This window comes from Myotis davidii, unplaced genomic scaffold (genome assembly GCF_000327345.1).
Source record: "Myotis davidii unplaced genomic scaffold, ASM32734v1 scaffold623, whole genome shotgun sequence".
Classification (NCBI taxonomy): Eukaryota; Metazoa; Chordata; class Mammalia; order Chiroptera; family Vespertilionidae; genus Myotis; species Myotis davidii.
The window spans coordinates 1131960-1155957 of record NW_006294464.1 but is presented as its reverse complement, the minus strand read 5'-3'; the positions used below and the strand labels follow the sequence as shown (position 1 = coordinate 1155957).

Genomic DNA, 23998 nt, shown 5'->3' with positions numbered 1-23998 from the left:
GCATCCAGTGCAAACTGAAAGTGCACTCCACTGAGACAGAGGGGAGGCTGCCCTTTTTTTCTGTCCTCACTGGAGGATATTTTTTCCGCTTATTTCCAGAGAGAGTGGAAGGGAGGTAGGATAGGGCAAGAGAGAAAGAAACATCGACATGAGAGAGACACATTGATTTGTTGCTCCTGCATGCACCTCTATTTGGGCTGAGAAACCTGCAGCTGAGGTGCGTGCCCTTGACCAGTAATCGAACCCAAGACCCATCTGCCAAGGCTCTAACCACTGACCAAATCTGGTTAGGATGAGGCTACTTTTTATCAAGAAAGTTTCCAACCAGGTTCCCAGTTAGTCCAAATTGTGCAATTCTGACTGGTTGTTATAAAAGTAAATGAGGATACCATTGTCCACTTCTGATTGAACGGAACAGGTTTCAATCCACTGATAGAAAGACGAAACTAGGGCTTCCCTGCAGTGGGTGACTCAGACAGCCTACACAAGCAGGGCATAGTGTGGGAAGCCGAGAGTTCAGTCTAAGGATTTTCCCAATATACAGAATATTGGAGGAGCCCCTGTCAGCAAATGGCTGCTAGACTCATTCTTTATACAATTTGGACCTTCAGTTGATCATTGGAAGTTTATTTCAACATATACATTTCTGCTTGGGGTTCACATCAGATCTGTTTTTCCTTAGGGTCCGCAGATATTTCAAGGATACATGGAAACCAGACAGTGGCTAACTGGAGGGCTGAGGGTCCTGGGTAGATGGCACCTTAGAGGACAGGGAGATGATGGGAGGCCTTTCACCATATGTCTTTTTTACATTTTTAGACTCTTGAACTATTTACATGTATTTTAATCTCTTCCAATTTTTAAACAAACTGAATTGATTAAAAAAGTTTTCCAAAATACTCGTGCCAATTGAATGAAAATCAGGTGGTTTTACATCGGAAATGATTTGACTTCTCTAAATGTCCTGTTGTGAGTCTTCTTTGGTGGCCTTGGCCTATTCTTTCACTTTGGAGGAGATGCTTCCAACTCATATTTTATCATGTTCTTCTTCTTAGAGAACTTAACTTCTCCATTGCTTATTTTATTAAGCAGTTTTCTTACATTTCCTTCCCTTTCTTCTACCCAAAGGCTCTGTGTACTCATTACCAGGTTAGATAATATGTAGACAGGTCATATAAATAGGAGGATAATTATTTACCTAATACTAGAATTCTTACGCTGACATTTCTTGGTAACCCTAGGAAAGTATTAAATAAAACTCTTGACTTTATCATAATAAATATTATATTCAGGAGATCATATCTTTAAGACGGATTGAAAAACAGCAGCCAGGTTTGACGTTGAGGAGCTGACAACACAGGCAGGAACTTTTGGTGGCAGGAAAGAGAGCTGTCTTTAGTGATAGAACATGTAGTAGAGCTAGGGCCCCTGGACAGGCATCATAAGTGGTCACATCCCAGGACATCCAAAGGGACTCCTGAGTATCTTGAGTGCCTCACTAGGGCTGGTGGTCTGCAGTGGCAGCCATGGCACCAGTTGGTAGAGCAGCCCCGCAGAAATGGATGGTTGCACCTTCACTGGTTTGGCTCAGTGACTAGAGCATCAGCCCACGGACCGAAGGGTCCTGGGTTCAGTTCTGGTCAAGGGCATGTACCTTGTTTGCGGACTCAATCCCCAGTAGGAGACGTGCAGGAGGCAGCTGATCTATGTTTCTCTCTCATAGATGTTTCTCTCTATCCCTCTCCCTTCCTCTCTCTAAAACAATCAATAAAAATATTTTAAAAAAAATAAATTGGTGGTTGCATCGTGTGTCTGCACAAGTTGATAGATTATCTTGGTTCTAATAAGATATTTTCTTGAATCAGTTTCCTTTTTCCTTCCAACTTCTCAAGCCTGGAATAGGTATTATCCATGAGACCCATTCTCTTTTAATACCATTCTTCAGAAGTCTCAAATATTGTTGCTTCTTTCAGCAAATACCTTCCCATCTTTCTTTTTTAGGCAAAATAAGCAAGAGGGTGATTTTCTTGTCAGACTTTGATGGAAAACAAATGCCCTTAAAACTAGGCTTTCCAAAGTTTCTGATTTTTAATGTTCTTGCATTAAAACGTTAAAATTTTGAGTTTGTAAGGAACATTTTTAACTAATTCAAAGATGACACTGGGAGTGAAATTGGTAGCAGGACATCACAGACAACTGTGATTTAAAACTCTTGGCAGGTACATCTCCGTTTATGGACGTATTAACAGCCAATGGAACAACCAACATACAGACATCTGTTACAGGAGTGACAGCCGGGAAAAGGAAATTTCTTGACGACAGAAGAGACCAGCCTTTTGACAAGCGGTTGCGTTTCAGTGTGAGGCAAACAGAAAGTGCCTACAGATACAGAGATATTGTCGTCAGGAAGCAGGATGGCTTCACCCACATCTTGTTATCAACAAAATCATCAGAGAATAACTCACTAAATCCAGAGGTGAGAAATGTTCCTTGGGCTGATTTGTGCGTCCTGTTTCTCCAAGCCCTGTTTTCCAGGCCTGCTCAGCCAATTTGGCACTTTTTTGTGTGTTTTTCTAACTCTCCTTCTGGGCCATTTCATAGTAACCACCAGGAGGTAGGAAGCACAAGTGAAGTGTGACAGTCTTGGTCCTTATAACCCTCATGACTGCAGTGAAGTCGGGACAGTATGCATGTGTTGAGTTTCCATCTTCATTGTCAAGGGTGTGGATTGGGACAGGAACCAGAGTTCTGAATGGAGGAGGTGGTAATTGTGCTCCAGGTTATGAGCTCTTAACCTGGGGGCGTGTGGGGCATCTGGGAGATTCCCACCTCCCTGAAGTGACATGTATAATGTGTGTGTGCACATTCTTTTCTTTATCTCATCATCAGATTCTCAAAGGGTTCTTTGTTGTAACAAGACTGAAATAACCCTGGGTTTCAACCCCTTCAGAGTATTTTAACGTCATTCCCAGTCAATCTTCAGCATGGAAGTGGAACTTAACACCTACAACAATTTTAACACATGTTCACTACTAGTAGTACCTGGTAAAGTTAGTTTTCAAGGATCAAGGGAAACTAATGCTTGCAAAGGTTTAATTCTTTGACCTAAATAGATAACTTTGGTTCTAGTAATATCTAAAATCAGAAGTATTTGAACCTGCATTGTACCTTATTTAAAATTTAAAATTCTGGTAATTGCTTGTTTTCCACTTGTGAGCAGCGAGGTCAAGTTTTTCCCAAACAAGAAAACCAAACTGCATCAAGTTTGTATATCTGGCGAGGGTCACATGACAAACCAGTTCGGCACTGGTTCCCAGTCCATTTTCAGACTACAGAGCCCCTTCATTGGTTATTTGTAAATGCTGCAGAGATGATTCCAAATGATTTTGTGCCTTTCTAACAGTCTCCATGCTCAGATCCTAGCACCTAATGCACTTAAGCACCACACTATTGGGATTTCTGTCTCAAGGATGGCAGGCTGGTGTTCAGCAACAACAACAAAATCCAGGGAACTGAACTGGTTTCTTTCAATGGTTGAATGTGTCAACTGCTGTTTCAAGTGGACATAATATGTAATTTGCCTTATCTTGTGAGAGCCACAATGACTAGAATATTAAGGTAACTTAGATTCACATGTCTTTCCAATTATACTTTCTGGCTAGCATTCCCAATCTTTGGTTACAGAAATAAGAAATTTGTGAGTTATTTTAAATTGTGGTAGATACAGAGAACAGTATTAGGCTGTAAATCTACTTTGTGTAGATCTAGATATTCCACAATGAAATGCTTTTAGGATTCTGTATCAAAAATACTCTTTGCCACTTTAATTTTTGGTGACTTTCAGGTAATGAAAGAAGTCCAGAGCGCACTGAGCACGGCTGCTGCCGACGACAGCAAGCTCGTGCTGCTCAGCGCAGTGGGCAGCGTCTTCTGCTGCGGTCTCGACTTTCTTTATTTCATACGGCGCTTAACAGATGACAGAAAAAGAGAAAGCACTAAAATGGCTGAAGCTATCAGGTATGCATGAATGGCATTTTTAAAACATTGGGTTGAGTGTTTTGCTTTTAGTTACCAATGGCTGATAGGACAGGTTTAAACAAGCTTGTGAATGAAATGTATATCTCCTTCCACTGGGAGACACGAGTAGTAAAAGTAATTAAATCATCTATCTTTTCTGTGGGCCTGGCATACGTTACTACTTGCCTTGAGCAAATAACTGATTTCGAGTCTGGCTCAAACCCTGTGAAGTGCTCAGGGAACATTTAATGATTAGAGTGTACAATAGCATATAGCCACATTATTTGTCATATGAGTGTGTTCTGTCTTCGCCTCTTATAAAGATGCATTCTCTGTCACATAATAATTTACATTTGCTTGACTCTAAAATAAATTGTCTAGGCTTTGTGATGATCCAGTTTCATAATATCACACGAAAAGTTTTGTTGTGTGTTTTTTTAGTATAAGCAGTACACATTCTTTTTCAAATTTATCCTGAGTGTCAACGACACATAAAATTATAACATAGAGTAAAAAGTAAGTTTCCTCTATCTCACCCCCCATCTACAGTTCATTTGTATGTCTCCCCCAACCATTTTCTAAACATTTTTAAATATGTATTCCACACACGCACACACAAATAATAAAGCTTTACTTTTATTTCTGTTAAATAAATGGAATTATACAGTGTTGTTTTACAACTTCCTTTTTTCATTTAATAATATGACTAGATGTTTCCATTTTCTCTGTTTCTGTTTTTGGATTTTTCCACTATATCTTAACAGTTGAAAAATCTTTTCCTAGAACCACATAATTCTGCTATAAGCATGTCCAGGTACATATATTTTATGTCCCTCATTTCTCATGCTAATTACTATATGTATTTAAAGTATCTAATTTTCCATAGTGAAATGTACTTATTTATTTAAAGTGAATGAAACCCAGCCCTGGCTGGTGTGGTTCAGTTGGTTGGAGTGGCATTCCATGCACGAAAAGCTCGAAGGTTTGATTACCAGTCACATACCTAGGTAGCGGGTTTGGTCCGTGGATGAGGTGCATATGAGAGACAACTCGTCCATGTTTCTCTCTCACATCAATGTTTGTCTGTCTGTCTCCTCAAATAAACAAACAAACAAATAAATAAATAAATAATAAAATAAATAAAGCCTTGAGTGAAGATTAAAGTGAATGAAGCCGAGTCACCAACCAAGAGGACCATTGTGCTCCCCACACACCTCCCTAAAATGACATGTCCCTAAGTGAGCCCTTAAGGACCCTTTGTTATTTACAGAAAGATGAAAACTTAGAGAGTCACAGATTTGCAAAATGGCAATAAAGTTGGTTGAGTCGTCTCTAAAATCCTTAGGTATTTGGAGAGTTGACGTTGAACCTCTTTTAATAATTACTGGGCTTCATGTGGCTGAGACCCTAAGCAGTGACCTTGGGGACACAGCTTTGTGGTCCCTAATCCATTCAGAAGTGCATGTCAAGATTGGTAGAGTGCGCTTCTGTTTTGGTAGGTCTGGAGTTGTGTGTGGCATCTCTCTCTGACAGATCTCCACACGTCGGGCATTACTTTGGCCTTTTATAACATTTTTAATGATTTTCAAAATTATGTTTTCTCATATGGTATATACATGTATACAGGGCATTGTTTATTTCTTAGTCTTCTTGAACATTACCATTTCTTAGGCTATCATATAGTAGTTTTTCAAAAATACTTTCATTTCAAGTGTTATTTTTAGTCTCCTAAATAATTTCAAATTTGTAGAATGCTAGATGGGACCATCTTGTTATTCAGTTTGAAATTAAACTGCTTGACCATCCATGTGATTCCTTGAGAGATTGTCAGTACCTCTAAGACAATCCTAATTGTTAAGTCCATTCTATCTTTTCAGGATGAACTAGTGAACTTAATTTTTATTTTTCTGGTACAAAACATGTCTTAGATGATGACCGCATGTTTTCTGTAAGAGCACACTGATTTTACACATAATACTGTGATTTGGGGAGATCTGCTGTGTTAAGAAAATAGACCTTGCCAGCCAATGCTTCTCAGTGCTGGCTCACTTCACCCCACAGGCATTTCCCAGTGCGCCATTTCTAAATCTTGTTGGTGCCTCAACCCTAATCCCAGCCCATTCCTCCAGTGTTGAATTGCTCTTGTCAAGGCTAAGGCTCATATTGTTGGGATTAAAAAAAGCAGAGGAGAGATAGATTAGAGAGATTTTATTTGTTAAACTTCTAGGTAATGCTAAATGTTTATTTTCATCAACTACCCACTCCCCCACTTTTTTCTCCTGACCTTCCCACTCTCCTCATTCCTCATAAGAACTGAATCAGTATTCTAGGGGAAAGTCAAATCCTGCTTTAGGGAAACTTAACTTGGGTCTTCCTTAAAGAAATGAATATATTTTTGTCATTGTGAATTTTTCTTAATGTACACTAGCAGGATCCTAAAAATAATTAGTTACACCAGATTCACTTAACTTTTACTCTTGCTCATTTGCATTTCAGTTAAGTTTTATATGTATAAAATTAGCCTATACACGAAGCTATTGCTATGTGTATTTTTTTGTTTCTGTGGTATCTTGTCTTCATTTCTTAAAACTTTGGGGCAAAGAATGTCATTATAGCAAGTTTCCAAGAGAAAAGTAGGAAATAAGATTAGATTTAAACATTAGCTTTGTCAGGAATCTGCTGCCGCTAATTCTGTTATCAGAATTATTGGTGATAAACAGCTTACAAATAAATTGTAATAAAAATATTTGGTACATTAGTGGTAAAATTATTACGAGTCCGTTTGTAAAGTTAGGCTTTTGAAATCTTCGGGAACTGAAAGACCAAGGAGCCTTCTCTTCCCAGAGCGGGGGCATCTTCTACCACCACAGAGCGAGACAGAGACCTGGGTAAAGAACAAGGCCAGTGAGTGAGCATGCCCTAGAACCCCCCGCTCCCCCATTCAGCCCTATTCTATATATTCACTATGAAGGGAGAGCTCAGCTGAGATGGGGCAGTGAGCTACTAAAACTTCAGAGCTGGTGACCTCATTTCCCTCAAACAGTTCCTAGAGAGTTGAGTGCTCCTAGAGTAGTGAGTTTATGTGAGTTTCTAACTCTTTGGTATGTCTGTGAAGTATTAAATGTTCTTCAAAAGAATGGATAGAATTTTTATTTTGTTTAGTTATAAGTCTTTTAAAACTCCATTTGTGGCCAATGATATTTCCTTCGTTGTCATACCCACACAGTCTTTAATTCAATTTGCAGATAATTCAAAGGAAACTGAATTTTAAATTCAATATGTTGCATTTGAGCTGAGCACATTTGAACATCCATGCATTTTGATTTTGTTTTAAAATAACTTGCAAAAGCAAGGAAAACAGGTTCTCCTTGAATGCCAGACCCCTGGAGCTTCATCCCCAGCCCTGAAGGCAGCTCCGCATCCCCACTTCTGATAGTGACTGGGAAGTTTATACTAAACAGAAAAGCAACTCGATAAAGTTTTGTTTTGTTTTTGTGTTTTTAAACAAAACCAATTTATCTGAGAACCATGCTCGTCTCTGGCATCCGAGAGTTTACACTCTAGGATGTGTTCACAAAGGTCCAGGTTGTGTTCTCTGAAAAGGGAACATATCTTCACCCCAGAGGGTGCTGGCTGAATTCATCTTCTTCTCAGAAACAGCTATGGCTTTCAGATTAAGTTATCATTCCAAGCAAAAATAACAAAGCAGCACCAAGGGGTGGGAGATCCAGTTCTAAAAATATTTCTCCAGCTTGTTAAAAATATAAGCTTTGATTTTGCAATATCTATCTTAGAACCTTTTTTCTTTTATCCAGACATGTAGAGAGAGAAAACACTGCTACATGGAATAATTAATTCCTTTTACCATTTCTCTATAGAATTTATTATTACACTATTTTGATCATTTTTTCCATGTTAATCTACCATCCCATTCGTAGTTTCCAGATGTTCATATGAGGTAAATGAAAGTGGAAAGACATGCAAGTATCTTCATGTAGATTGTCAACAGTTATTTCACAGACCTATTTAAAAGATTGCCCGGCTCCCTTTGAATCAGTAAAACCCAATGTGATCTTTCTACCAGTGCCTTAGGTGCTCTCATTTAAAAAGTCTTAGTGCAACTCATTCATTTGAATGAATTTATTTTCTTTTTTTAAAAATATATATTTTATTGATTTTTTTACAGAGAGGAAGGGAGAGGGATAGAGAGTTAAAAACATCGATGAGAGAGAAACATCGATCAGCTGCCTCCTGCGCATTCCCTACTGGGGATGTGCCCGCAAGCAAGGTATTGACCGGAATCGAACCTGGGACCCTTCAGTCCGCAGGCTGACACTCTCTCCACTGAGCCAAACTGGTTAGGGCTGAATGAATTTATTTTCATTCAAGAAAAAGATTCAGCAAACCTTGGGGACCAGGCTGAGGTCTATGACTATGGGTACCTTTGAGAAGGCTTACAAGCTGCCAAATTCTGCATACAGTCCCTCCTTTTTTCCTGTTCTACACATGCACACACATACACCCTCCCCCCCAACCCGCCCTCTAAAAAATATATGGCCCTCTGTGTCAGTGGGGAGCCAAATCATGATTTTCAGAGATAATCTGAACAGAATGCTCTAGCTTTTAAATTGCTGAATGGTAGAGAACACCCAAAGATAGGGGTCAGATTTAGAATTTAGAATTCTGTGATTCTGATCTGGAACTAAGACTGCCTTAAAGGAATTATTGGGTACTTATTTTAGTGTGTATTTTTCCTTCTCTTCCCCATGTTAAAGCAGAACAAAAAATCAACCTCTGAGCATAAAAAGAGCTTCTAGTGGTGGAGAAGGTGCACATTCCCAGTATGGCATGGCACCAACCTACCCTAAAGCAGCCTACTATTCCAGCCTGAACCTAAAACAAATCTACAAATAGCTTTGGCTCCGTTTTGTAAAATATCCCATCCTCTGTGAAGGCCATCCTACCATTAGTCTCACTCTCCTCTGAAATCCTGCTTTAATTGTATACCACAACACACAGTCAAGTTCAAAATGGTTTCTATGATTTCTGCTCTTCTTGTTTGAATCTCATATTTTAAACCAGCCTATAAGCTTCTTGTCTCTATATCCCCAATGGCACTCAGTCTAGTCCTATATAAACTCAGGAAATATATGTTGTTTCCAAATAATCAGCTGTCTAAAATCACATAATCCAGTCCAGATCCCAACCCCATGGTTCCTGACCACAATCCTCCAGTCTTTGCTCAACATTGGACAGTGTTAATAGTATGCCCTGTGCTAGGTTTTCTCTGTGAGAGCTTCTAGAATGGTCATCTGAAGCTCATGATGTTTATTGGGCTTCTTGTGTGTTAAAGGGAAGGAAGGCTGAGGGAAAAAACATACTGGTCATAGAGCCCATGAGCCACTGCAAATGTAAGATCATCTTCAGATAGGTCCTGTTGCAGCAGCCACTTCCAACATGGCAGCTCGGATATCAGTAAGCCTTTCTAGCACACAGCAAATAAATCCATGGGCCACACTCCTGAGGGACAGCCTTCAACAAATATCAACTCATAATTTTCATAGAGTTTACATCCTAGTAAATTGAATTCCATAATAGTGGGTTTTTTTGTTGCTCAAATACATAATATTTTGAGTAATTCCCCATTTATTTTTCATTTTAGAAACTTCGTGAATACTTTCATTCAGTTTAAGAAGCCTATTATTGTAGCAGTAAATGGCCCTGCCATTGGACTAGGAGCATCCATATTGCCTCTTTGTGATGTGGTTTGGGCCAATGAAAAGGCTTGGTTTCAAACACCCTATACTACCTTCGGACAGAGTCCAGATGGCTGTTCCACCGTTATGTTTCCCAAGATTATGGGAGGAGCATCTGTGAGTACCTCGTTTTAAAAAATAATTTTAGAAAACTTCCTGAAGAAATCTAATTTGGTTATTGGATTCCTAATATATACAGGGTGTCATTCTATGGGGACTTTTCATCAAATACACTTGTAATTCATTTCTTGTTCATTAACTTACATTTTTTAATTCATGAAATCATACATTTTCATATTGGTTTATAGAACATCTATGGACACTGTTCAGTGTCATTTTCTAGAGAAGGACCTCATTCAGTGAGAAATCTATATCTCTACATAGTTAATATTGACATCCACTATTAGTAAATACCCAATTTGTAACCCATACAACAGAGGTTGCACTGGAAAGGTCTTTTATACCTAATTACCTAAAAGCTACACTCTACATGAAAGGACGAGTCACACTTGTCTCACCTTAAATCAGAACGTAGAAATGATTCAGCTTAGTGAGGAAGGTGTGTTGAAAGCCAAGATAGGCCAAAAGCTAGACCTCTTGCATCAGTTAGCCAAGCTATGAATGCAAAGGAAAAGTTCTAGAAGGAAATGAAAAATGCTACTCCAGTGAACATACAACTGATAAAAAAGCAAAATAACCTTATTGCTGATATGTAGGAAGTTTTAAAATCAAACAAGCCATGGCTTTCCCTTACACCGAAGCCTAATCCAGAGCAAGCCCCTAACTCTCTTCAAGTCTGTGGAAACTGAGAGAGGTGAGGAAGCTGCCAAAGAAAAGTCTGAAGCCGGCAGAGGTTGGGGCTTAAGGAAAGACGCTGCCTCGATAACATGGAAGTGCAGGGTGCAGCAGCACATGCTGATGTAGAAGCTGCAGCACGTTATCCAGAAGATTAGCCAAGATCATTAATGATGGTGGCCACACTGAGCAGGTTTTCATTGTGGATGAAACAGCCTTATGCTGGAGGAAGATGCCGTCTAGGGATTTCATAACTGGAGAGGAGAAGTCAATGTCTGGCTTCAAAGGACAGGCTGACTCTTGTGAGGGGCTAATGCAGCTGGTAACTTTCAGTTGAAGCCGATGTTCACTTACCACCCCAAAAACCCTTGGGCCCTGAAGAATTATACTAAATCTACTCTGCCTGTGCTCTGTAAGTGGAACAGCAAAGCCTGAATGACAGCTCATCTATTTACAACATGGTTTACTGAATATTTCAAGCCCACTGTTGAGACCAACTGCTTAGAAAAAAAGATTTCTTTCAAAATATTACTGCTCATTGCCAATCCACCTGGTCAACCAAGAGCTCTGACAGAGATGTACAGTGAAACTAATGTTGTTTTCATGCCTGCTAACACCACAGCCATTCTACAGCCCATAGACTAAGGAGTAATTTTGGTTTTCATGTCTTACTATTTAAGGAATACATTTTGTAAGGCTATAGCTGCCATACAAAGTACATTGAAATCCTTCTAGAAAGGATTTCCCATTCTAGATGTCATTTAGATCATTTATCATTCCTGGAAGGAGGTTAAAATATCACCGTTAACAGTTTGGAAGGAGTTGATTCCAACCCTCATGGGTGACTTTGGGGGTTCAAGCCTCATGGAGGAAGTAACTGCAGATGTGGTGGAAATAGCAGGAGAACTAGAGTTAGAAGTGGAACCTGAAGAAGTGACTGTAGTGCTGCACTCATGATAAACCTCTAATGTAGTGGTTCTCAACCTTCCTAATGCCACGACCCTTTAATACAGTTCCTCATGTTGTGGTGACCCCCAATTTCATTGTTACAAATTGAACATAATTAAAGCATAGTGATTAATCACAAAAACAATATGTAATTATATATGTGTTTTCCAATGGTCTTAGGCCACCCCCGTGAAAGGGTTGTTCGACCCCCAAAGGGGTCGCGACCCACAGGTTGAGAACTGCTGCTTTAATGGATGGGGAGTTGCTTCTCATGGATGAGCAAAGAAAGTGGTTTTTTTAAGATGGAATCTACTCGTGAAGATACTATGAAAATGGTTGGAGTGGCAGAAAAGGATGTAGAAAACTACATAAACTTCGCTGATGAAGCAGCAGCAGGTTTGAGAGGACTGACTCCAGTTTTGAAAGACGTTCTACTCTAGGGAAATGCTATCAAGTAATATCACATGCTACAGAGAGTCAGTTTATTCATGAAAGGAAGAGTCAGTCAGTGTGGCAAACTTCAGTCTCATCTTATTTTAAGAAATTGCCACAGCCACCCCCACGTTCAGCAACCAACACCCTGATTGGTGTGCAGCTGTCAACACCGAGCAGGACCCTCCACCAGCAAAGATAATGACTTGCTGATGGCTCAGATGCTGGTTAGAATTTTCTAGCTATAAAGTGTTTGTTGTTTTTTTTTAAATATATATTTTATTGATTTTTTACAGAGAGGAAGGGAGAGAAATAGAGTTAGAAACATCAATGAGAGAGAAACATCGATCAGCTGCCTCCTACACACCCCCTACTGGGGATGTGCCCGCAACCAAGGTACATGCCCTTGACAGGAATCGAACCTGGGACCTTTCAATCCGCAGGCCAACGCTCTATCCACTGCGCCAAACCAGCTAGGGCTATAAAGTGTTTTTAAATTAAAGTATGTACATTGTCTCTAGACTTCTGCTATTGCACATGTAATAGACTACAGTATGGTATGAACATAACTTGTATATGCATTGGGAAACAAACTCATGTGAATTGCTTTATTGTCATATTCACTTTATTGCGATGGTCTGTAACCCAATCTGCAGTGTCTCTGAGGTATTTCTGTAGTGTCTCCAAAAGCAGATGCTAAGTGTAGTTAAGTAGCCAATACCTATTGAAGGGGCAAGGAAGAGATAGGGGGAGAAATTGAACTGTGAGCCGGCCCAACAACGCTTCTGCTATCCCACGGGGCATATATGGCCTCTTAATAGATGTACCACAGTGGACCGAAGTGGCTGCTTCCTTTATGTCCATTATCACTGAGTGTGGGCTGTGCCCATGGACGGTGGCTCTCTGCAGCGGGGAAGTCCCCTCGGGAGCTAATGGATGTCTGCTGGTGGCACTGCCAGCAGCTGGGGCAGCAAGACCTCCCTGTGGTGGATCTCAGCGGCACATCTCTGCGTGCGCCACAGCCCGCCTCTTGTCCCTTGGATTTGCCTCTTCAAACAGTTTGCAGGGGGCAGTTCCTCCAGGTTCCAGAGTCCTCTCTTCCTGGGGGAGACTTAGAGGAAGAGGATTAGACAGTGGTAACTGCTGTAGGCAAGAACTATGTGGATGTTAAAATTAGTGGGTAGTAAAAGTACCATGAGAAGAAGGATATTTGCATCCTCGCATTATTTACGATAGAAAAATTAGTAACTTTCAAGTAGAGAATCCTGCAGACACCTCCTTCCTGAGAGATTAAAGTTCACCAGAAACAAGGCCTGTCGGCTGTGGTTTGTCCTCATGTGCTGCACGGAGAATGACATCGCCTCAGTCTCATCCAGGGAGTGCCAGGCAGTCCAGGTGTGGCACGTCTCTAGATGCAGAGCAGCACCCTTCTGCCACAGTCGGAGAACTCACTGAAGGACTGAGAAGCCTTTGCAGACTGGGGAGGCCAAGAAGAACTGACAGCTCAGTGCAGTGTGGCTTCTCGGGATCCTGATCAGAGAAAGGACAGCAGTGGAAAAACTGGCAACATTTGCGCAGGATTTGTAGTTCCATTCATCGTATTATATCATGGGAATTTTATGGTTTTGGTCACTGTAAAATGTCATATAAGATGTTAATGTTAAGGGAGAGCTGGGTGATGGGTTGACAAGAACTCTCTATACTACTTTTGTAATCTTTCAATAAGTCTAAAATTATTCCCAAAATAGAAAGTTTTAAATAGTTTAAATCAAGGAATGTAAAGGAGGAGAGGGCTTAATAGGACAAACTGCAGCCGCCCTGCCATAGCTGGTCTTAGTCCTCCCTCACCTCATCCTCTCCCTTCCTGTATTAAATCACCCCCCCCTCACCACCTCTGCCGGCCTCAGTGCTGCCCTGGTGGTAGGTCACTGGTCCCCAAGAGGCCTGAAGCCTGGTCATCATGCCCTGCACAGCTGGAGTTGGCAGGGAAGGAGGAAGGGGCTCCTGGTGCGCCTCAGGATTCCACACATCCCCTCCTCACCTGCTGGACCTGGGCTCAGACATCAAGTGATCAGGCAGTGGTCAGAGCTTCAGGTTCTCTGGGACCCTTGTTGTGTCCGCCAGCAAAGCATGCCCCCTCTGGGCCAGCAGCGCCCAGAGATGTGAGGAGAGGAAGCACAATGTCCCTCAATAGATCATTGGGAGGGATCAGAAGTGCAGCCACTCCTACTTCCACCCTTTCTCTCCAGGCTTGTGTTCTTCCTGTTGTGAACATGGTACAATATCAAGGTCTTTGCATTGTGTGTACTGTGAGTTGGAAGACAGTACCCATCCTCCTGGAGCACACCTGCTGGCTGGTGCTACTCTCGTACTGCGGGTCATCCCAGTGCTCCTAGGACTGGCAGCTTCTGCAGGTGTTGACTGTGACTCCGCCGGAGGACCCACTCCCACACCTTCTTTGCTGGGAGGAGGCTGTTCTGGTCTGGCGTTGTGTTCTGTGACACCCCATGAGCCTCAGAGTGAGGTCGCCTGAGGACTTGCAGGCAGGAAAGCAAACCCACATCCACCATAAGCATCTGTTCCTGTACCAAGCATGTCAAACCTTTGGCTAGCGGGCCTCATGCCTCATTTAAAGAAATGTGGCATGCGGCCCCCCAGCTGCGAGTTTGACATGCTTGCTGTAAATAGTGAATTTATGCTTGGCTGTCTAATTTTCTCAGGAATGATGCCAAGCAGGTAGCTTGGCATTGGTGTCTGCTACTAGAAGGCTTGATGTCCAGCCACAACAGTAGCTGAACCAGCCTTGATAAGTCAGAGCCCGTGCTATTGAGCTCCAGCACCGGGGTGGCCAAACAACCAACACTGGCTAGTGTCACCTTTCTTATGTAGTTTAGTTCCTCTTCGTGGTGGGTGCTCCCTGGTGGACACTGACGTGCCAGCAGTCTATACCCTTCCCCAGTCACGTATCTATATGCCTCTACCCTAGACATCTGTGTCCCCAGTTTTCCAGGACCCTGGCCAGCCAGCCAGACTGTTCACCACTACGCTGCTCACTCTGGATTCTAACCCTGATGAAGTTCTGTTACACCAGACGAATGACCAGGCATATCCCCCATTTCAGAGCATTCCCCTCCCATGTTCTTTTGAGCCAGGCCACCCATAAAACAAGCTTGTTTGCAGGGAATCCCCCATTCAGCCATGGATCTTAACTGAGGGCGGGGCACTGGTACAGCAGTGGTGCGTGACTTGTGGGTCTGGGCCACCTGATTATGCATCTCGCCTATGCTCTCTGGTGTTTGTGCCTGATCCCAGCTGTGCACCTGCCACTGTTCCTGGCTGACCTGTAGACCTTGATGGGCCTGATAGCTCAGCATATGATGGACATTTCACTTGGTGTCCCATGGCTAGGTGCTCTTTCTCTACCAGGGCGTGGTGTGCACACTAGAACTGTTTTTTAAAAGGTATATACTTCTCTGCTAGAAGGCATGGCCTTGCTCCAGAGCCCCAGGGACCTGCATTGAGATCATCTCTCTGGCATTGCCATAAGCTCCTCATGGCATCGTGTCCCACCCCCGTCTCCACTGTCAGCCACAACGGTTCTGGCATTTCAGCTTCACTTGGCCTGGACCCTTATTACTTTCTCCATACTTTAGAAGCCCTCCCAGCAGCAAGACCACACAGCCTCTCCTGGGGCACTTGCCAGCATGTTAGTCTTGTAGTTCAGGAAAGCTCCCCTGTCCAACCCGGTGGTTTTCCCCCTGGTCAAGAAGAACACTCAGAATTCAGTCCCTTGTCTTCCCCCAGCTCCACCAGCACTTTCTAGCTCTTGTCATGCAGCTCTTCTGGGCAGTAGGTGAGTTACAGGCCTGATGGCCAAGAGAGGGGATGTGCATGGCTTAAGGGAAGTAATGCAGTCCTATAAAGAGAGATTTCTGCATTGTCTTCAAACAAGGGGGCAGCACTTGTTCTGAATGGAGATGAGTGGGCCGTTTATGTGGGCTCAGAGGAGTCTAGGGTTCAGAGTTTGGGGGCATCCACCCAGAAGTCCCCATACCAAGTTTATCCTCCCTCTTTCTTCCTCACATAGCCAAACAGACCTTCTGTGTGTGGCTGATCAACCTTGAATGGAGCTTGGCCACTCTGATAAGTCCTGGGTCTGGATGTGAGTCACAACTCTCTCTGCCATCTGGCTACCCGGGAATCTCTCAGTGTCAGTGGCAACTAGCAGTTACTATCCCATTACCTGTGAGAAGGTCTTCATTGCCAGCCAGCTAGGGAGCAATAAATCCTTTTCATCACCGCTTCCACTCCCACCTGGCACAAGGTAGTTCTATGGAAGCAGAGGTCAGGTGACTATGGCAAGCAGGACATGGATTAGGTATCAACCTCTGGCGAGGCCGAGAGGAAACAGGATAGGGTGGAGGGCAAAGGTGAGCTGTGGTGCAGTTCGGATGATGCCCTAGCTGAGCCCATGGTAGACTCTGGGGCATATGTGGCCATCACAGTTGTTCCAGGTGCCCTCACCACACCCATTGGATGCAGCAGCCCCAAGAAGGGCCTGCCCCTGGGAGAGGCTGCCTGCAGAGCTCTCGCAGGGAGTTGCTTGCTGACAGTGCTCCTGGCCAGTGGCTCTGAGTGACATATCAGTGTTCACCTCAAGTTGTCTCCATTTTTTTTATGGGGAAAGTATTCAACAAACTTGACATTTGAACACATTTTGGGCAAAGGTAGCTTGGAAGTGGAGCCCTTGGGCCAAATGCTGCTAAGGGATAGCGGTCTTGGGTCCACTGAGCTCAGAAAGATTCATAAGTAGCTTAAAGGTAGTACAAAGTGAATGCCTACTCCTGACTCCCTCACCTTTGACCCCATTGGACAAGTCTTGAAAGTCATTATTGTTTGCTTCTCCTGTGACCTCCCGGTGTAACCTGAGCAGCAGTTGCCAGCCAGGGCGATTTGCCCCACCCTCCAGTCCTAGAGGGCATGTGACAATGTCTAGGAACTTGGTGTCACAACAGAGGAGATGCTAGTTTTTCCTACAACTCACAGGACGTCCTCCACACTGAAGTGTCTTTACCTGGCCAGAGTATCTTCATGCCCAGCGTGAGAAGTCCTGCTCTAAATAAAGCTGGAGCAAAGAGCCTCAACCGCACTCGGTGTAAATTCTGCACTTTTTCTGGAGTAGTTGACTAAAACCTCTACACAAAACATGAGTGAACGTTGATGAGGTGAGTTGTATTGTGACAACTCTTGTTGAAAGTGACTGCTACCCAAATGGTACAGTTCCTTTCATGAGCTCTTAGTGTATGTGATTTCAGGAGCCTGAGGCAAGCCTAGAACAAGTTTGGTTTTCCTCACTTGCTATGTGAAAAACTGCAGGACGACAGCTAAAGGGATCATATTATCAGGATAAGAAGAACATGCAGGTAAACAAGCTGGGAAAACTACCTTTTTCTGTAGTACCTGCTGCAGGGGGAGAGATCTTGGAGCTTGACTGTAGTCACAGCTATGTAGGTTAGCTCTACAGTGAGTCCTCCTTGGGCCCAGGGAACATTCGTGGAGTGCCCACACTGAGCCAGACACTGCAAAGCTCAGTCCTGTCTCAAGGACCACCCCTGTGAGCCTTTACACTCAGGAAAGTGTTGGGCCCTGTGACTGACAGCTGAGGAGCCTCCGTTGAGGGAACCACAAAGGTGACAACACGCCCAATTGTAAACCTGGTAGCTCTTGGCTCTGAGAGCCTTGCCCTGAGTTTGCAGTGGGGAGCTCCCCTTTGAGGAGGTTAGAGACTGGTCCGAGGGAGTAAGTGGCAGAACCACTGCCAAATTATGCCTCCTTGAGATTTGAAGCTTCCTGGTTCCTCCCACCCAAGCCAGTCAGGTTTTCTTACCATACTTCTTAATGTGATCTTTTTGGCTAAACTTGAACAGGAAGCAGTCAACCTGTAAGACATTTATCTATTCAGAGAGCAAGCCTTAAATCCAGTCATGGCTAACACACCAGGAAAATTTTAACTAATGTATTATTCCTGGCTCAGTTGACCAGGATGGTGAAGAAACACACCACTCTAGTGTACCTATTTTGGCCAGATCGGCAAAAACATTTTAGTTTGTGTGCCAAGATGAGAGAGGTTGAAAATAGCTGTACTAGAGTACCACATGCCATATCCCATGTGACCTATACTGCAACTTAATACTTTCTTATCCTTCGGCATTTATCATTTGTCTGCATAGCTACACTATAACTTTTTTAAACCAGTTGGAGAATTTTGACCACATTGAGTCAATTTTTAAAACGATTGGAAATTGAGTGTATAAGAACATATCCATTCAACTTAGGTATATTTAATCCTACTAATCTTACCAAGGGGATTTTTCCTAATGGTTTTACTTGATAAGTATATTTTAAACCAACTCACCACCTGTATTTTGGTAAGAAAGCATTTAACAACCTTGAGTTAGTCCCAACATTCAGTCCTTTGGGTAGATTCAGAAATGTCCTGCACATCCATTGACAGCCAGTGGGGAGTTAGTGGGCTCTTTCTCACTGGAGGAGAGGATGGTTCTGATGGGCTGTTGGCTCCAGCTGCCTGTCTTTAAGCCTGAGAGAATCAAGAAAAGGGAATGAAAGACCAGGAGAGAATAGTAGTAGGGCAGTAAATTGGCCTCCAGTGGGCAAAAAATACTTTTAAAATGACTGGGAGAACAGAGAGGCCCCCTAGAGGTGCTGGAGGAGAAATGCAGGAAGGATGCCTTGCTCTTTGTCACTCCCACTGCCCATGTGCACTCAGGCCAGTGAGGTCCTTTGTGTTTCCTACCCAAGCTAAGACCCTGTAGTTCAGGTTGGTCCTGCAAACATACTTCAGACTAACCCAAGTGATTTACTTGTGTTGTTGTCTTTATAGTATGTTGATAGTAAAAGAAATGCATATAAGGAATGGAAAATTCTCTGTCCATAGAGCACTTCCCAGTAAGTCATTTCATCAGGAACAGTTTTCCTTTCTCATTGCATTTGGATCTGCCTTCAGAAGAACGATCTTAACAGCTAACAATAAGATTAAGTCAGATTTTTAAATCCATTGTTTATTTTAGACCTTTCTGCTGAGAGGAGGCTGTTCGGAGGTTTTGTAGAACATCTTCAGGCTCTTCAAACACTCACGGCTTTGTCCAAGACTTACACAAATCATGCTCCTCTTGGGGACAAAAGTGAGTTGTGAGTGTTAAGAACCTTGCAGTCCTTCTGAAGACCCTGTTCTACAGCTGCTTTGCATCTCTGCCAATACTGAAATGGGTGATGAATCAGCAGCACATTTGCTCTGCCAGCTCTGGTGTGCATACTCTAAACCAGCAGTCACCAACCTTTCAGACCTCGTGGACCACCGGTTGGTGACCGCTGCCCTAAACTGTGCATTTCACGTGCAGTTGGCCATCGAGGTGCCTTTATAGGAGGTACACAGGTACTGTCAACTGAGAGAGACGCTTAATACTTTAAGGCCTTTTCATAACAGTGATTTTGCTTCTTTTGGAAAAGAAAGACACTGACCAAAAGTGCATTTTACCTGAGCTCAGAAGCTCTTTGTGACCACCAGAATCTTCAGGAAGGTTAACCATGCAAGATAGGAAATTGTGACATTAGAATTGTGCAGTTTCTTTGTCAGATAGATATTCTCCTCTTTTCTTCTTACTTCATCTGTGAGCCTATCATTAGAGTGATAATGAAATTCATGCAAATTTGTGATGAGACCTTAAAAGTGCTGTAGAATCCAGGACAAAGTTAAAACCAGTTTCGTGTACACACACACACACACACACACACACACACACACACACACACAAAACCAAGTGTTCACTCCCTCCATTGAGTCATGCGTATAGTCAGACCTTCCTAGGCGGTGGTCGTTGAGGGTACTTCTCAGTCTTGGTCGTCTCCTCCCAGGTATCCCCCTGCAGGACCTCCCCACCTGCATGTGCTCACGTCCCTAAAATTGCAAATGTTCTAGCTTTGCTTGGGCCTCATTTTCCCAGGAAACTGTTTTGTGTATTAAATGAGTGCACACATTGGGAGGAGGAGGCAGGCAGAGAGGGACAAGCCAGTGACTTCAAATTAACAAACAGATCTTCTCTAATTTAGATTTCTTGGCTGTCTATTTGATCCTGTATTACATCATAAAATAAGCCTTTTACATTCATTTTTTTGAAAACTCACTGACCGGTATGTTGCTTCCTGCCCGCGTCGTGGACTGTGCCTTGCTGGGTTTCTGCTCAGTGCACAGGCTCTAGAGAGGGTTGGTTGCAGCCTGGAGGGTGTGCAAGGGATGAGTGAATTTTTAAGGGATGAGTTATTGGGTTGGGTCTTTTCTGCCTGCCTCCCCTTCACATTTCATATTTCATATCAGTGTCAACTCTTCTTCCTTTCAGGCAAATGAAATGTTGCTCAGTGGCCGTAAGCTGACAGCGCAGGAGGCATGTGGCAAGGGCCTGGTCTCGCAGGTGTTCTGGCCTGGGACCTTCACCCAAGAGGTCATGGTTCGCATTAAGGAGCTTGCCTCGTGTAATCCAGTTGTACGTCAAATTTGTTCTCTTAAGTGTGTGACTTTTTGTGTGTTTTGTGCCATGACCTTTTCCTCCAGAGAGATCAGACTTTTCACAGTATTTCCCTGAGCGCTCCCTGCACAGCCACCTTCATGGGAAATACTGACGGGAGCCGTAATGGATGCCAGTGCTTCAGTCTGCTTACCCTGTCCTCCCTTTGCAAATGCCCAAGAATTAAAGGAAAGCATTTCAATCTCAAGTTTAGTAACTTAAAACTGCCCTATATCCCTGGCCAAAGGTTGAGGGTTTGATTCCAAGTCAGGGCAAGTACAGGAAGGCGACCAATTGATGTTTCTCTCTCCCTCCCTCTGCTGTCTCCCTCTCGAAGATCAATAAGCATGCCCTCGGGTGAGGATTATTTTTTTTTAATCCTGTAAAAGTCTACCAGAAAACAACATTTGTATAGCTCCTCACTGCTTTCAAAGCCCTTTCATATAATCACTTTTTCCACACAGTAGACCTAAGTTTTGTCTAATAAATGTACTGGATAATATTTAATCTTTTAACAAAATTGCACTTGCCAAATCATAAAGTGAAATGTTATTTGATATTAATTGATCTAACTTCCCTCTAAGCCAGTGATTTTCAACCAGTGTGCCACAAGAATTTTTAAAACATGCAATACCTGACTATTAGTCAGGGGCACTGATCTCTTTGCCCTTAAAATAAAAAAATGAGAACAGCCATTTTTCATTGGCTGTCCAGTGTGAATTAAAATTCTTTTTTTTGTCAAATCAACAAAATGTAATATATTTTGGTGTGCCACCTATAGAATTTTATAGTTTATGTTTGCCATGAGATGAGAAAGGTTGAAAACTGCTGCTCTAAGCTATCCCAAACATGAACAGCCCTCATTATTAAAATTAAATTTTAGTTTAAAAATCCCCTCAACAGACATTCTCCCCATTTCCCTTGAGCACCAGAGTTATGAGTGGGCTCCAGCAGCGTGGGCCATGGCTGGTCTTGGCGTCGGGAAGAGGCAGGGAGTAGTAGGCAGTTCAGCTCGCTTTTGAAATAGCTTGACAACCGTTTTGACCTTGAGAATGTGTCTGATATCTAGTGTAAAATAGACTTTGTACATATATTAGGCCTGGTGTATATTGTGAGAAATGTCTGGTAGCTTTTTTTTTTATACGTTATTGATTTTTTTTTACAGAGAGGAAGAGAGAAAGATAGAGAGTTAGAAACATCCATGAGAGAGAAACATCAATCAGCTGCCTCCTGCACACCCCCCTGGGGATGTGCCTGCAACCAAGGTACATGCCCTTAACTGGACTCGAACCTGGGACCCTTCAATCCAAAGGCCGATGCTTTATCCACTGAACCAAACCGGTTAGGCTGATAGGTTTTTTTTGATAGGTCATTACTCAGGTTTGATAATTATTCACACAAACTTGGGGTGCAGTGGAGCCAGTGCTTGCAGACACACACCTGCTAACTAACTGTTGTTTGGTCCAGGTGCTGGAGGAATCGAAAGCCCTTGTACGCTGCAACATGAAGACAGAGTTGGAGCAGGCCAATGAGAGGGAGTGTGAAGTGCTGAAGAAGATCTGGGGCTCCGCCCAAGGGATGGACTCCATGCTGAAATACTTGCAGAGGAAGATCGATGAGTTTTGATTGGCAGGCTGCCTGCTGATGACACTGGAATTGAAGAGCAGGATATCTGTGGCTCCAAGGTGCCTGAATCCATCCTCACAGCCTGAAACATGGTCACTCTTAGCTCACGCTTGGAAGCAGGACTTGAAACATCCAAGCTATTTATTATCAAGGAGTTTTTAAGTACTGTAACTTTAAAATAAATAATTACAAAGCTCCTTTGTCCAAACATCATTATTTTATACCTAATATTCAGACAAGTATGAGAGTGTAATGGTGAGCACTAGACTGCTCGTTGCAGCTCTAATTTCTGCTATCTTTGGCTTGTACTGTATAAAGAAGAAAGTGTGTTTTGCTGGTTTGGGGTTGCAGGGAAAGTCTGGGAGAATGTTTGTTTTCCTTATTTTTTTCCTTCTAGAACAGACTCTAAAGAGGCACTAGAAAGCCTCATCTCCCCTGCCCCAAATAGAGATATAGAAGGATCTGAGATGTGCTTTTTTCTCCAAGAAGGCACAGGTAACTCAGATGAAAAGTCCAAATCAAAAGTAAGACTTACCTTTTAGGATATTTCTGATGAAAAATCCACTGATGAACGTGCCCCCACACTAAAGTACACTTAGGATTTATGCTGAAAAAAAATCAGTTGCTTTTTCCTTCTCTTTTAATATGTCTGGTTCTCACCCAGTTACATGGAGAAACCACTGTCTCTGGAAGGAAGCTTGTTTTGCAGTCCTAGTGACTCACTGAACCGCCTAAGTATGGTATCTAAGCTATTAGTTAGCCTTAGTGGGGTTTAAATAGTGTCTTTGACCCTTTTGAAAAAATAACTGCAATGCTTCTTGTTGCTGGGTGAGAAATGCTACTTTATATACAATTTTGGTTTTCTATGTGCAGATATGATTGCTGTATTACACCAAAAAAAGTATTTTTATGTTTATAAACTGTATTTTTTAGTTTCACTTAGAATATATTTTATTTAATAAGTTAAAATTACGTTGGCACACTATTAAATGCAGAAACTCCTTTTTAAGAAAAAGAACTACCTTATATTCGATGTTTAATGTTCTTGGTCTCCGGGTTCATGTCTACACAATACACTGAGTACAGTGTGGTGTCCAAGAGTGCCCTACGTAAACAGACAGGCGTACTGCTCTCAGGAGTGGGGCCGATTCCTGATTACAGAGGCCTGCCATTAGGTAGGCTTCTGCGCTTGCAATCATATTGAATGTATGAAGAGTGAAATAAAATCAAAACCTTATTTTTGTACAGTTTTAAATTTTATACTAGAACTGACCGCCTCCTGGCTGCGTGGAGAGCTGTACAGTGTATAAACCTGCCTTTACCTGGGATTGGTTGGTGCAGTATTTTTGCATCTGTGGGACCTACTTTTTCGTTCAGTAGTTTGAAATATATATAAACTGTACAATCTGTAAAGTTTTTATAGAATAAATATTCAGCTGTGAAAACTGGTTAAATAAAACTAATATTTCTTAACACATTTTAAATGTTTCTCAAAATTCTTTACTTCTGAAGTTTCTCAATGAATGTATTTTTGTGAAATAGGAGCATAAAACATTTTTACAGTATAAAGAGTACCAAATCACTGTGTAACTACTCCTGGGGAGGAACTAGAAAATGGCCAGTGTCCTCCCAGGTCACATCCACATCCCCCTCCCCAGGTTGCCATTTTCGTTTCCTGAAATTTGTGTTACTCATCCTGTTGCTTCTTTTTCAAAGATGCATATTTTTAGCATATATTAACTAGTTCTGCATATTTAGAATTATATTGTATCCCATATAAGCTCCTGTGATTTATATCTTTGATTCAGTATTAAGAGACTTTCCTATTTGTACAGAAAGTTATAG

The 23998-nt window shown here is 42.4% G+C and overlaps 1 protein-coding gene across 1 annotated transcript in view; it reads left to right on the top strand.

The window, feature by feature from the left end:
• The window catches only part of CDYL (chromodomain protein, Y-like), a gene marked incomplete at its 5' end in the record, with an annotated part of 94219 nt that extends 70589 nt beyond the window's left edge, over positions 1-23630 (top strand). Inside the window, 5 exons of the mRNA XM_006768692.2 lie at positions 2220-2476; positions 3845-4017; positions 9680-9890; positions 20363-20506; positions 21995-23630. Coding sequence (XP_006768755.2) covers positions 2220-2476; positions 3845-4017; positions 9680-9890; positions 20363-20506; positions 21995-22153 — 944 coding nt within the window. The remainder of the gene's footprint in view (positions 1-2219; positions 2477-3844; positions 4018-9679; positions 9891-20362; positions 20507-21994) is intronic.
• Positions 23631-23998: the final 368 nt, after the last annotated feature.